This window comes from Chaetura pelagica, unplaced genomic scaffold (assembly GCF_000747805.2).
Source record: "Chaetura pelagica isolate M959 unplaced genomic scaffold, ChaPel_1.0 scaffold12, whole genome shotgun sequence".
NCBI classification, from domain to species: Eukaryota; Metazoa; Chordata; class Aves; order Apodiformes; family Apodidae; genus Chaetura; species Chaetura pelagica.
Window position 1 is genome coordinate 217,249 of NW_009952801.1, and position 15,809 is coordinate 233,057.

Genomic DNA, 15,809 nt, shown 5'->3' on the forward strand with positions numbered 1-15,809 from the left:
TATTTTGTGCAAGTTTTTTAGATTTTCTTCCTGTGCTGATGATGTAATTTCCAGATACGTGTTCTTAATTTTTTTACCTTAAGGATGCGTGTTGCTTATCTTTGATCGCAATACTGACCTTAAAAGTTGAAGCCAACCTTACCTTTTGTCAAATCTAGTTAGATGGATGGCTGGACTCAAGAGCACAGTGGAGAAAAAAACTTGAGTCTCAAATATGTTGTGATTTGAATGATGAAGTGACAAGCTCTGGTAGCTTATTTGTCACTGGTTGTATCATATGTCTCTTGACGATGCCTTGTGGCCTTTCCTAACAGGGACCCTCACAACATGTTCTGTAAAGTGTTGAGCTATAGACACCACAGGACCAGTGGTGTGGACCTGCCAAATATTAGTTATGGAGCACCTGCTGAAGTAGCCTTTTCCCAGAGCTATTCTCCATTAGAGAGAATAATTACAGTTAAATATTCCAAAGTATCTTCACAGTCAGCATCCCTGCAACTGCGTCCACTTGACTTCAGTAAATTGTTAGGTAGTGTTTCAAAGCCTGCTGTATTTCAAACATAAAACTTACTTATTGACTTGGTCATCTTTCTTCTAATTAAAGAGACTTGTTTCTTTGTAAGTTGATTTTAAATAGTTGCTTCTGAAGTGTTTGAAGCGAACCAGCAGTCACCACGTCTGGGAATACCTGAATATTTCCACTAGTAAGGCATTTGTGCCCTAATCTTTATTTGGGTGGTTAGATCCCTGCTTGCAAAAATTGTTTACATTTATTATAACATTACAGTGCTTATTGTTCCTCTGCAGACCTTCCATGGGATCTTTATCTAATCTCGTCAGTAGCCGTTCCACAACAAAGGGATGTGTGATGTAAATCTGTGTATTGTCCCACCCCTTTTACACTACTTCAGTACAATGCCATTTTTTAAATTCTGTCTCTCGTGTGTCCTTCATTTATTATTTAGTCTCCATGTATATGGTTGTTCGGTGTCTGTGTCCAAGCATCAGTACTTTAGAATCTTTAATTTTGTTGGCCTTCACTATTATACAGACTTCACATCAAGGCCCTTGGACAGATTTGGCATAGTCCTTTCATTGACCGAATAGCAATAGGGCTGCTGATTCATCCACATTAGTACTGTCTCTTTCCCCTGCTGTTTATCATTATCCTTGTGTAAGTTCCTGTATCCACAGATGTCACTTGGAGAGTCTTCCTCAGTTGCAGTTGTGGTTGAAGAAATTCAATTTCAGGCAAAAGACACCAGCCCTTTGGAAATTCTGCTGGAGTTTAAATAATAACTAATTATTTAGTTTCACTAAATAATGCTTCACTTTTTCCATTGCAGCTACAGCTGCTGGCAGCATGATGTGAACATTCATAGATGCAAACGAGATTGTTTTTTGCCAGGGGGTATAAATAGCAGGTATTTAGAAATCCTGCATGTATGGACATTCTTAGCATTCAGACTTGGCTTTCTGAAAGTTTCTTAGCTTTGAATTTATTACTCCTCCTTACCAAGAACATTCAGGAAGTGCATGTACATGCGTCTTCATGCATACACAGTTATTGAGGCTTATGTTTGTTCAAGTCAGGACTCTGAAATGAACAGCCTCCTCAGTGACTCACGTGCACAGAAACATTTAACAGGTGACCTCAGACTGAAATATTTCTGATCTGAGTTCCTGACAATCAAACTTCCTTAGGGAAGGTTGTCTGCTTTCATCCACTGGGATGAAGACCACTTAAAGGAGGGTGAGCAAAGTGGTCAGGTTTCCCTGGCTTGTCTTTAAGGAGTTGTCCAGATGGGTCTGTCCTGTGCAGCCTGGAAATGTTTGAGTACTTGGAGAGCATGAAGGGAAGCCCAAATGCTAGTTGTCTGAGAGCAAGGGAGTTATTCTGCCAGTCATAGGGAGACCAGCTTTTCCCTCCTTTGTAAGAATGACCCTTCATTTCCTATGTTTTAAAATAGGTATCAAGACAACAGCTGTGAGAAAAGGCGATGAATATATCATAAATGGTGGTAAGATGTGGACTACATCTGGGTGCCAAGCGGACTGGATGTGCCTGCTGGCAAACACCAGTGAAGGACCTCCCCATCGAAATAAATCTCTCATATGTCTGCCAATGAATCTACCTGGTAATAACACAGAGCTCTTTCTCTTCTAATTTGATTGTATTGGTGGTTTTGTGTATGCCCAGCACAAGAAGAAAAGATGTTTAACACAAAGAACTGCACCCGTAAATGCTCTTCTAAGTTAGGTGCTTCACTGCCATTCAGACTTGGTTCTGAGATGCATTTGCACACTTCCACAAAAAAGGTAGGGGACAGGAGGAAGTGAGAAGGAAGTTAAATATTTTGCAGACTTCAATTTGTGACTCCCAAATTATTTTATATGGACAGTCCTTTTTGCCAGAAAGAAATTTGTAAAAGTTGTTCAGATACATTCTCATGGGAATGTTTCATAACTGCCTGTGAGAATGATTAGACAGGTCAATTCCAAAGACAAAATTAATGCCTCAAAGAAATAATTAAAAACAGAGGCAACTTTATTTTTCAGGTTATAGCATCCAATTCTTTTAGTTTTGGAGAAGTTCCACAAAATTTTTGTCTTGGCTTGCTGTCTTGAAAAGGCATGAAGATACAAATAGTTCTCAAAATAAATACCATGTTACTCTATTTACATAGACCTTTCCTACATATGAACTACATGTAAAAAGTTCTTAAATTACCTTTCCAAAATAGTGCTAAACTCCTGTTTTGTACAGGGACTGGTGGGCAGAATATATACTTCTCTCTCATTTTTTTTTTTTTTTCCAATTGATGGAGAATTATTTTTAAGCTTTCTGGCTTATTTCTTCAGAAAATAATGTGATTCTCAAACATGTGAAAATAAAAGGATGAGGAGTTCAGACATTTCAAACTTAGGAATTAAGCGAGTTCTGAGTGGTTTGTGAGTTTCTACAACCTCTGCTTATAGAAGATGGACTTTAAATGGGAGCTCATGGAAGATACACCTCGGCTGCTTGGCTAGTTCTTGACCTTGTCCTTAAGTGTTGTCCATAAGTGATGAGGGAATGTGTATCTTCCTGAATTTCCAAGTAAACTCACTTACCAGTTGTCAGCATGATGTTCTTGTGGTTTTTCATGAAAGGGTAAAAGTGCAAATGCAATATTACTTCTCTGAGATCTGTTTTCCAAAAACAACAAAGAAGCCAACGCACTGCTAGAGCCAGGTCAAATATACAGAAATTGACTTGGAGCTACTTTGCTTATTCTAAAGACATGTGAATAATTGTAGTTTTATGGGGTGATGTTGTTAGGTCACACAGCCTATATACATAGAACTTCTTTACCTGCTGTAAATAGATTTTGAGTAGAAAAATTGCCTGAGTTACCTGAAGCTGATCTGCAGAGATATAAAAGTCTTTCTAGAAATAAAAATTGCACTCCTCAGGGTGTATATGTTTGCATTCTTCTTTGTGATACTGATACGAGTTTCAAGAAAGGTCACTGTACCTAGATTGGTGACCTTCTGATATGAAATATTAAGATGGTTGGTTGTGCTCAATGAGTAGGTCATATCAGAAGTGAGATTTTTCAGGAAGACAAAGAGGAAAAGTATGAAAAAATTGCCATTTGGCACAGATAAAAGGAGGAAGCTCCAGCTGTTCTGATACATCCTAAGGATGTCTGTCTGTGAAAGATTGTGCTCCTTGGAGGGCAGCAGACCAAGAACTGTACGGGAAGTGACTGGAGGACATCACTGAATGATGCACTACCAAGAGTCTGTAGATGTATGTGTTAAAGCTCAAGAAAAAGTGCAATGGAGAATGAGTGTGTTACATCTGACTAAGTGCTGCAGTCACCAGCCTATACAGCAGGGGAAGGGTGGGATCCACAGCACAGTGGTAACTCACTCCTTACTAGCAGCTAGGAGGACACTGGGGACTAGTCCAGCATTTTCCACAAAAATCATAATTGCTTCATGTTTATATCATGTGGGGACTAAAAAAAAAAAAAAAAAGTTGTAAAAAAAGAAGTGAAAAAAAAAGTTGCCAAGTCTGAAAGCAGATTATGAACTTCAACAGCTGAGAGTTTATTTGAGATATGTGGTGAAATTTGCTTCTTCTAATTTTAGGTGTATGTACAGTGTCCACAAAACAAATAGATTTGACAGACATGGCTGAATACCTCTCTTATAAAGGGAGTTTGGATAACTGCAGTGAGGATTCACAGTAAACACTTAAATTAGTTGAATACTCCTCGTGCTAACGATGTCTTAAAAAAAAGAACAAAAAACAAACCCAAACTGAATTTCTTATACAAGGAAAGAGAATCTCACAAGCTGTAAAATGTTGTGTAAGAGATATAGACAAATACTCTAATCAGGTAACTACTTGTGTGCTGGTTTTCCTCTGAGCCCTCAGATAGCACTAGGCTAGATCGCAAGGGAGGAGATAATAGAGTGTCCAAGAAAGGAGAAAGAGCATGTTTCTCAGGTGACAATTTCAAATCCATCTCTTTCCATTTGCAATGGCACTAAATGGTGTCAGGAGAGAGTGACTGCCTTTCTCTCAAGATAGAATGTGAGAAATAAAAAGATCAGAAGGCTGGAGGAGTGGGAGAAAATGAAAAATCAGAGACACTCGGGAAGAGCTGCCCAAGAAGAGACACAGCAAATCCATTTCAGTGATATTGGTGCAAGTAGCACAAATGGCTCTAATAGAAAGATTTTATTAAGTCAAGCACTTGGCCTTGTTAGATTGAGATTTGTATGTTACTTAATTCCTTGTGATTTATTTAAAATAGACAAACTCCAGGAGTTGTCTGAGTGGATGACCTCTACTGCTGCTGGTAATTTTTAGTATATAGTATCTCTTAAGAAGAGAATTAAGAAAGATTCTGATACCTATATTGTAGCCAAAGAGGTGATTATGTATCATTGTCTTCAGAAAAGAGAAGATGTAAAGCATGTGCTACATGAGGCCAATGCAATTCAGTTAACATGATTTAATCTAACATAAATTAATCTAGGAGAAAATGGAACTGGTAAGGCACAACACAGGAAGGATGCTGCTGGATTCAGGAAGCCTGAACACATGACCCAATCTGGAAGACGTGTGGATGGAAAACATTCACACATTTAGTTCCTCTAACCAAACCTGCAAGAGCTTTCTCCAGCAGTTGTTGCTGTCTGGGGGGGTACACAATAAGATTGATAGCAATAGAAAGAACTGGCAGTAGTTGTGCTATTTCCAGCAGTCCTTAGTAAATCGCCCACTAACAAGAGCAGTAAGTGCATCTTCATGTGGAAGAAGAGCAGTGATTGCATTAAACCATCTGGAAGTGGACCAAAGGCATGATCTCTGAGACTCTCAAAGAAACCAAGCAGTAGTATTCCAATGGGAAAAGATGTTCCAGAAATCATTTGTGCCTGTAAATGGTTTAGTGTGTGTTTGTTTAACTCTGATTTTAATACAGAAGAAAACCCACAAATGCTTTTTTGGCATGACTGGCTGTGAGTTGCTGAATAATTCTCAATCCAAGAGTCAAATATTTTTATTCAGCTGTCCTGCTTTTCTTCATCCCTTGAACACACATCAAAGCAAGTGTTCCTAACACATAATCTGCTTACAGATTGTCACTTGGAGAAAAATCTTTAGTGGAATGTGTGGAAGTCTATATGGACCTTATTCTGAGAGCAGTCTTGGCATTTGGAAATAGTGTCAGTGTTTCATCTCTGCTGAGAGATGAAACTTTCCATAACCTTATTCAACACAGCTAGAGAGAGTGAATTTGAAGGAAATGGCTGCCAACTTCTGCCTGCAAAAAAAAATCTGCAGTTGATATGGAATTGTTGGGTATTTGTAGTATTAATTAAATTGAGTATAACCTTTTTGTTATTAGAAAAAGCAGTGTGGTGTGATTATAAACGTTCTCTTCTACAGGTAGCAGAAAAGATCAGGATAGGCTAGAAAGGGGAAGATAAAAATGGAAGAGATGGAAGGAAGAAGATTTTCAGGAGCAGAAATTTGCTAGTTGCTGCTTAAAACATAGCTCTGCTTTTGTCATTAAATATTCCTTTACTGTTTCACAGCAATGCACTCACTCAGCAAACACTGCCAAATTAAATTCCAGTATTTCATTATAGTACACTAAAAATCAAACATAAACAAATAAATACTGCATTGTGTCAAGATGTACAGGGAGTAAGATTATTGCTACTAGTAAACAATTACTTGAGGACATAATGAAAAGCGGGACCTATAAAATTGCAGTTTCTGATTTGCTGGTTAAATAGATTGGAAAAACTCTTAAAAATAGGATTGTGGGCTGTTTTACTCTTAAATTCTAGAATCCTGTTATGTTTTTCCTAAAGGTAGGTTTTGCTGTAGTCCCTTCACATCTGCAAACCTTGCCTTCTCAAATGCTATACGTGTACATAGTGCTGCTACCTTTCGTGGCCCTTCTAATCCCTGTTTTTCTTCAGGAATTCACGTTGCTAAAAAGATAGACAAACTGGGCATGAGGTCGTCGGACACAGCTCAGATCTTTTTTGAAGATGTAAGGGTCCCCTGCAAAAACCTCATCGGTGAGGAAGGACAGGGTTTTACATACCAGATGTTGCAATTCCAAGAAGAGCGGCTGTGGGGAGTAGCCGCTGGTAAGTCATCGTTTGTGCTTCTGGGGCCAGGCAGGGAAGCTGGGGTGACCCTGGGCATGACTAACAGCACTTTCCTTTTATTGTAAATTGCAGTGACCTCTTACGATCTGCTTTTGAAATCTGTCACAGCCTGGACACAATCTTCCCTTTCTGTAGGAAAACTTGAAAATATTTTGTGAGGCAAATTTTGTGTTTTTCTGCTGATAAAGGAATATGGCATCATGTTATGTCTGCAACAAAGATAGTAAAAAGGCTATCAAAATACTGGCATGAAATAGAAGGATGGTGCCCTTTCCTGTATTGCAGCAAGCTTTGATGTTTATCCTAGATCTTAGAAAATTTACGGAGTGACTGTGTAAAGGAATGGCTCTTACAGAAGGTAAGAGCTTTGTTTTGTGGATCTGTTTTACTCCTGTGCATTTTGGACTTAGGTGGTACAGCATCTAATTCCTTTACCTGAAGTTTATGCTGTCACAGAGTTTCTGTTACTCTGAACTCAGGCTGTACTCAAATCCACATATTTGAATTGCACAGATTCTGCATATTCCAAGTAACCAGATCCAGGTCTGGATTGTCCATTTTTCAGCCTCACAACCTTCTCCTTCACCTCACAGTGTTTGCATGTTCAGCTTAAAAATAATGTGGTTCACTGTAAGAAGATTGGTCCTCTTTAAATTTCAAGGTTGTGTAAATAATTCCACCATATTCATGCTCTTGTGCATACCCTGTTATTCTCTCCCTGTGGCTTTGGAACTGAGAACTGTAAGAAGTGATTTTCTGATTCAGTTAATAACTGTTGTGGGTTGATCCCAGACCAAATATTTAGGACTTCAAATGCTTTAAAAAATCTTTGGTTTGGGCCAAAATTCTTAGTTCAACCTAAGATTAAATAGTAAATGTGAGAGTAGTTTTAGCAAAGAGCAGGAGGTTGGGCTTGCACTGCAGACTCTGGTAAGGAGAAGATGTGGTCCTGCTGCTGGACCTGCTCTAATCAAGGTGTTCTCAGGCTGCAAGAACATGCATGGGGAGTTTGAAACCTAAGTTAAACAAAACAGAGACTCTGGGTTGCAGAGATCTCCTCAGACAACAGATTGTTAGTCATGCCCCAGGCAAAAGTGACGCACACTGACAGCATCTAAATGTGAAGCCTGGCAGGTTAGGTCATTCCTAGTAAAACCACTGGCATCTTGGTACTGTCCAGCCTTGCACAACTGCCTGGCTGTCACCGTGCTCTGCCAGGAAGTGGGACACCAGGTTTCAATTCTCCTTTTTGCCCAGAACAAGAGAGCATGAGCAGGCAATCACTCCCTGAAGGAGCAATCTGAGAATCACAGAAGGGTATCTTTATTCCCCCTGCCGTGGCCAGGCAGGAGCCATCAGGGGTGAAGGGTCTTGGAGGTCTCCAGGGGACAAGGAGATAATTCCTGCAGCATTGTGGCCAGTGTATTATACCTTGCTGGGCCACCTGGTTTTGCTTTTATCCACTACCTAATATAAAAGTCATGAAAGCACTGGGAGCAGGGACAAGACACACTATTTAGGCCAGGTTACAAACTTCAGAGGTAGCCCATTGTGGTAAACAAGGAAAGAGAGTAACCAAAGTTCAGAAGGGAGCCAGGTGCTTGATGGATGCAGTTTGTTACACCACATTTAGGTGTTGGCTTCCAGTCCTACAAATGGGTTTCCATCTGTTCAACCACAAGTGTTTTGCTGAAGGCTCAAACGTGCAAAACTGTGTACATGCCCTGAGCAGCTTTGTGATTGGGTCTGCATCTGTAATCTTGGTCCTCACTTCTGGCCCTCAGAAAGATGTTTCAGTTCCTTCTGAGTTGGTGGCAACTCATGTGACACTGAAAACCATCAGTCCACTTTTAAACACTTTAAGGACCAGTCCTGGCATGCTCACTTTCACTGCTTCCTAAAACTTGGACGAGGCAGTGGACTGTCATTCTTTTCTTTCTTTCCTTTTTGGGGGTTGTTTTGTTTTTCTGTCTTTAGGGGTTTTTTTTTGTTTAGTTTAGGATTTTTTGTTGGTTTTATGTATTTTTAGTATCATGTGCTCCAGCCTTCTCCTTGGAAGAAGAAGTGCTCCTTGTGCTCCTTCTCCTTATCTTCTTTATGGTCAGATTTCAAAATGTGTGTGTGGAGTTTGCTTCCTTCTTCACTTTAACTCTTTTTCATCCTTTTTCTTTTTTTTTCTCTATCCCCCCCCTTTAAATGGATTTTCTGTCAAAAATATTGAAAATATAAATGGAAAACTGGTTTTCTGGAATTGCAAAATTTGGGCACAGGTGTGGTCTTCTGAGTGACACATTATCAAAGGCATTGGTAAAAGTCTGGGTGTTTCTTGCTTCACTGAACGAGAAGAGCTGCCACATTTCTCCCTGTGTTGTGACACACACACATCATAAACACCATCCGTTTGTGGACCTGTTACACTGATCACAGGAAGACAACGTTGCCGTGGCAAGAAAGCAAACAGGTTTTTTTTTTTGTGTGAATTGCTTAACTTGGAATCGAAGAGGAGTTCAGTGTGTGAGAGAGCAGAATTGCACTTTTTTAGTGACTTATATCTGCTCCCGTAGTCTCAGTGTAATGAGCACCATTGAGTCATGGCCAGGACGCAGGATGACAGATCCTTTTACATGGGCAGTGCACGTTGTTAAGGGACAGATTGCTCAGCTTGGAGCTCACTGTGCATCTTGCTAGAGAGCAATATGCCACAGCCTAAGAAAAGTACATTCATTTCCTTTTGTTTTGAGAGACGTAGCAAGGCAAAGTATGTTTACAGTGAGCAGAAGTTTCAAGTGGAAAAAATACAATTTGGATGGAGGTACGAAGAAAAGATTATTCTGTATCTGGCAAATTCAAGTGCTTTCTCATTTCTCAGCTGTGTGGTAGACCATGCATTCCTTAGGCTGACCTAGAGTGATATTTCCTGCATGTGCTACCAGCTAAAACCCATAGGGCCAAGTTTGTCTGAGGATATGGAGAACACTACAAGACAAAAGAGGAAAGAAATATATGAGGAAAAAATATTCAGAGAGAAAATTAGTTTCACTGTAAAGAATGGTGTTTCTCTGTCCTTATATGACTGGCAAAGTATTGTGTGCTGTTCCTTGTACAGGGCTGTTGGCAGTCGTGTTATTCACAACATGCTGTGTTACATTGCTGTTTGCTGCACGGCTAAGCTCTGCCACGTTAGCTCTAAAAAGCTCTAAAAGTCTCTGCATCATAGAATAATAATAATAGAATAATAATAATAATAGAATAATAATAGTCATTGCATCATAGAATGGTTTGGGTTGAAAGGGACCTTGAAGATCACATCCAGTTCCCCTACCATGGGTAGGAACATCTTCAACTAGATTAGGTTGCTCCAAGCCCAGTCCAACATCACCATGAACACTTCAATGATGGGGAATCCACACCTTCTCTGGGCAACCTGTTTCAGTGTCTCACCACCCTCACAGTAAAAAATTTCTTCCTTATGGTCCATCCAAATCTATGCTCTTTCAGCTTAGAACTTGTCCCCTTCCCCCTTGTCCTGTCACTACAGATCCTGGTAAAAAGTCTCTCTTAATCTTTTTTTCATAAACCCCCTGTAAGTATTGAAAAGCTGCAATAAGGTCACCCTGGAGCCTTCTCTTCTCTAGGCTGAACAACCCCAGCATTGTCAGCCTTTCTTCATGGGAGAGGTGTTCCAGCCCTCTGATTGTTTTTGTGTCCCTCCTCTGGACCCACTCCAGCAGGCCTATGTCTTTCCTGTGCTGAGTATCACAGAACTGGATGTAGGACTCCAGGTGAGGTCTCACCAGAGCAGAACAAAGGAAGAGAATCACATCCCTCAACCTGCTGGCCATGCTTCTTTTGATGCAGCCCAGGACTGTCTTTAAAATATTTCCTTGGTTTATTTCTGTGTGCAAATGGCAATTCCAGGAATACACATTAGAAAGCATAAGGTACTGTATGTACAATGTTAAAAAAAAGTCTGTTTCAACAAGAATTAAAGCAACTGATCTGGATAAAATAATGTCTTGTTCTGTGCTTTGCTTCTTCAAGCCCTGGCACCGCTGGAAACTCTAATAGAAGAAACTGTTGAGTACACACGCCAGAGAAAAGTGTTTGGCCGCCCCGTCCTGCACAACCAAGCCGTGCACTTCCGCCTGGCCGAGCTGGCCACTGAGCTGGAGCTCCTGCGCTCGCTGCTGCACCGCTGCGTGGGTGAGCTCCCACCCCTGCCTCCCACCCCTGCTTCTCCGTGTGCAAGGAACATGGTCAGGCTAAAGGAGCATGGGGAGGTGGTTGCCAGGGAGGCAGGCTGTGATCAGGGATGGTGTGAGTGTAACTGTGCTTATGTATTTTTATGATTGTTTTTAGCTCTCTACGTGGAAGGCAACGATGTGACAAAATTTGCTTCCATGGCTAAGCTAAAGGCGGGTCGTCTGGCCCGTGAAGTGAGTGACAGCTGTCTCCAGTTTTGGGGAGGAATGGGATTCACCAGCGAGGTTCTGGTGAGCAGGTTTTACAGGTAAGCAAGGGAGTGGTGAAAACTGGAAATGCCTTTACTGAAATTTGGCCTCTTAAATGTTCTGCTACAAGATCACCCACTGAAAAGGACACCAGCTCCTAACTGATGTGAATGGTATTGTCCCACTGAATGGTGTGTCACTGAGTTACACTCTGGATGCAAGGGCATCCACAGTCCTGTGGGTAACACATCAGGAAGACTATTCCTCTGACAGATCTTGGCTTAGCATTACAACTGAGTTGTTTGATCTACTTGCAGTTTAGCTTGAATGTCAGGTGACAGAAATAAACTCCATGTTTTCACTGATGGTTCTTCAGCATCTACCAGGCAACAGGACAAGAAAAAAGGGGAAGCCTACCAACAAGTGATTTTTTATTTCCCCCCTCTGCTTGTAATCTTGATTACAGGAACAGAATTAAAGCAAAACAGCAAACAGTTATTCCAAACTGCAAGGGACAAATGAAAATCAGCTTCATCTTTTTCTCCATTTGTCCACCTCAAGTCCATGTGTGAAACCAGAGTCCCCAGTTAGGCTCCCACAGTAGTCTTTTCTGATAGCAGGTTCTCCCTGATAAGTCACACCACCCACCATGCAAGATGTGTGAGACATGTACCTACTTCCAGCAAGTTGTTAGATCATTGAAATGATACAGATGCCTTTTTGCAAATTGATTAAGTCCCATGCCAAGCCCTTGGAATTTTGCTGTATAACTACTTAGAGCAAAATTCTGCACAAGCAAACAGTTTTCCTGGCAGCTATTAGGAAAATTCTAGTCCCAGTGTCTTATATTCTGTAGAAGGACCAAAATGGAACTCAGATTTTCTTGCAGTAAAAGATTTCAGCTCAGCCCTATATATATTATGATACCTAACCAAAGGTTAGGACAACTAGTTAGTGGTTCAGGTGATTGAAAGTTTTGGTGAGCATACCTGTGTAAAGTGAGAGCAGAACACTTAAAAAAACCTCTCTGTAAAAAGCTTCTGGTTTTTAGTCTGTTGAGTTACTTTTTGTGTTTTTAATAGTGTTTTATGAACCAGAATGCCATTTTGGTAGGTCAGAGAGATTTTAAAATGTTTTCAATTTCTGGATTCCTGATATTTTCTAGTGAAGGTACAGACTGCTGTACAGTGGTGGTTTGGAGCTGTCAGTCAACATGATGGGGTTTCTTGGTTACTTTTTTCACAGCCTCTTTATTAGCAGCTAATGATCTCTGGTGATTCAGATGTTAGTATCTACTGCAGTAGGCACTCTGAATAAAATTAATCCTTGTCTTGAAGCACTTACTGTCAAGGTTGTAATGTACAGAGATTAAGCCATCTGCATTTATGTAGTTTTGATTTGTCTTTAGATTTCCTACCCCAGTACACTATTGCTAACTGTGGGCAGAGCTTTTCTGTGTGAGTTCCAGAGTGGTTTCTAAGTACACCACGGTCGCATTTTTTCTGAGACAAAATCCAGAGTTATTTCCTATTAGTATAAACTGTGTCAGCTGGCTAAAGAAACATATCTTTCTGCCTTTAAAACAACCACTGTTCTAAATGAGGCTAGAAGTGGTGTGATATCTGTCCTTTAAAACTTTCTGTGAATCAGGAAAATTCCATCATTGAATAACCATAAGCTCCAGGAAGGGAGAAGTAATTACCTAAATAAACAATTACATGTTCAAGTCAGAAGCTTTTTAATCTGTAGTGATAAGCAAAGCAACGACTTTCCTAAAGCTGCTTTTTTGTACAGCAGTCTGAATAACCATTCACGTCACTGTGATATTTGTCCAGCAGCAAGCAGTGTAACTGCACAGCGTGACATCCAGTCAGAAAGTACAAAGATTTTTGTAGCATAATCCTAACCAAGTTTCCAAGGACACTGGAAATTCCACATTAATCTTTGATACGTTAGGCTGTTATTCCTCAAAGGACACATGGCAATGCATGATTAGTGCATGAAGTCTTTGAATTTTAGTTATTGGTCTTGGTGAGGTGATAATAAACAGATGCAGTGCAAAACTGTCTGCAAAATAACCTTATTCACATTTGTAATTTTAATAATTGATCTTTCAAACTTCATGGAACAAGTGACTTTTCTCAAGTGCCCTATTATCTAGAAGGTATGAAGATAGCTGTTTCACATTGTAGGTGTCTATACTGGGCTGACTGTGCATATCCAAATGTTTACTTTCCTGTTGTAGGGGTTCTCAGATGGAGAATGGGTTGGAAAAAAAGTTTTTAGCCCAAATATCAAAGGGTTTGATAGAAACATAAAAGCCAATAAAAAACAGTAAATGTGGGCTTTCCATTTACCCTGCCAACAGGATTCTGCAGAAGGAAAATGCCAGACTGGAGTTGTGTTTGTTTATTTTTCTCTCCCCGTATGACATCATGACTTAGGAAAAGTCAACTATTGAACAAATGCACAATCTACAGGAAAACCCCAGGTTCTGAGAGATCAGAGGGGTAGAAAGTAGAAAGTATGTATTGTAGAAAGTATACTGCAATTTTTCACATTCCATAACATGATTTGTTAAAAATTTCAGGTAGCAATCTATATATTTTAATAACAATTATGTACACTTAAGTTGTTATAGAAAGAACTTGTCTGGCTTTTTTTTTTTTAAAGTTGGGTTTTTTACAAATTAAGAATGTCCCTAAAACCTAAGAACTGTGTTTTACTGCTGCCAGTTCTTACAGGTCTTACTCTTGAGGGGTCTAATGGGGAGAATGCTAGAATTTCTTTATTTGCTGCATTGTGAAATACTTGAGAAAGCAACAGGGAAAAATATTGATTGACTACTCGTGAAATAGATAAAGTGTAAATGGCATTGCAAATACACATAGCTGCAGAAGAAAAACTAATTTGTCTCTTTTCCCTCAACTGTCACCTAGGTATTGCAATATGAAGTTTTCTTTGTAATTAATGATGGTTAAAAATAAATGTTCTCTATAGTTTTAAGTAGAATTTTTTAAATAACTAATGCATTTCTTTCTAAATTATTTTTATATTCAGCTGAAATATTTTGTTCTTTTTAATTCTTTAATTTTTTATATTCTTTCATTCTTTGCAAAGTATGTCTAAACTAGAATGAGGCTGGACAATTAGATTTTTAAATCAGTCTTTGTCATTATCACAATTTATGGTTGTACCAAAAATTGCAAAACCCATCAATGTCTGTTGACAAAAACAATTTGTTTTGAAGTCAGTACCTAACTCATGGGACAAAACAGCTATTCCTCAGCGATCTGTGAGAGCAAATCTCTAGTTTCAACTTTTTTTTTTTTCACTGAGGTTTTGCAATAGATGCCTGTCTACCACTTCAGTTGACTTTTAGGGGTACTTTGAGAGGGAATTTAAGAGATGAAGCACATGGCATGGGTGCTGGCAGCTGGGCTATGCCAGAGGCTGCCGCTGGATGGTATCAGCTCAGACTTCCTCCTCTGGGTTGCAGTCTCCTTTAGCTGCTGCTTCATTTGAACAGCCTATAAGCAATCTAGCTGAGTTGGAAGATGGGGGAAGTCACAAGATACTAGACTTCAGGGTTCATCAGTACATATTGTGGAGAAAAATCTTGCCAGTTACACAATTTGAACATTGTTACTGTGATAAAAAAGGGTAAATCAAGTGGAGTTTGTGCTGAAAGGAAGGAGTGTGTAACTGGCCTTCTGGAAAGCAGCGATACTCGGAGCCACAGAAACCTAGAGAAGGATTTAGCAAGATGCCAAACCAATGGCCTCCGAACCAGGGAAGGAGGGAGCAGCAGGGAGCAGTCTCTTGAGGGACTGCTGCCGGGAAACCAGGCTGCAAGGGAAAACCAGACCTGGAGTCATCAAAACTTGCTTTCTTCCCCATCTGAGTGGCACTGGTCACTGCCAGTGAAGAAAAAGAAAATTACTTATTTTCTCAGCACTTTAAAGTTAAGTGAGGACATCTGCATTGAGGACAGATAATGCATTGGGCTCCTCTCGGTGTTTGCAAGGTCTGCTGCTCTGTCATGGGGCAGTAAAGAGGTGACTGAGGGATTGGAAAGTGAAGTGTTGCTGTGCCAGAACACAGGGATCCCTGATGTAGACTGCCTAAAGTAACAGAATTCTAATATTTTTATATATTAAACTTTTTATATGCTGTGCTAATCATGTATTATTGATATAACATAAACTATCAAAACATAAACTTACAATAAATAGCTGATACATAAGCTTACTTTACTATCCCCAGCTTCCTCACAGAGCTCCTGGCAGGATAGTTAGTCCCACGGTTTTGTTCTCTTACGCTGAAAGCAATTCCTTTCCCAGAAGAGGGCTGCTAGATTAACATCATTTGAGTCCTTTGTCATCTCAGGCCTCTTGCAATGGGTGAAACCTTCTGTTCTCTCTCCACGGGGAAGAGATGAGCATTAGTTGCCTGCCTATAGATTTTGGAGGAAATACTCCATGTCTCACCCATAGAAACAAAAATATTATCAGCAATTTTGTACAGACACAAAAACACGTGAATGGTGTTTTGTTGCAGATTTTCTTTTTTTAAGTTATATTTATGTAATGGCTATGTAATAACCTGACATGTCTGCCACGCACCATCAAAGCCAGACCCTACCACTGCCTATTTATAACTTGATATATA

General features: G+C 39.9%; 1 protein-coding gene across 1 annotated transcript in view; it reads left to right on the forward strand.

Moving 5' to 3' along the window:
* LOC104386365 (probable acyl-CoA dehydrogenase 6) overlaps positions 1–15,809 on the forward strand; it is a 62,210-nt gene that overhangs the window by 44,714 nt on the left and 1,687 nt on the right. The window contains exons 5-8 of the mRNA XM_009994966.1: positions 1,971–2,138; positions 6,493–6,666; positions 10,729–10,890; positions 11,047–11,197. Coding sequence (XP_009993268.1) covers positions 1,971–2,138; positions 6,493–6,666; positions 10,729–10,890; positions 11,047–11,197 — 655 coding nt within the window. The remainder of the gene's footprint in view (positions 1–1,970; positions 2,139–6,492; positions 6,667–10,728; positions 10,891–11,046; positions 11,198–15,809) is intronic.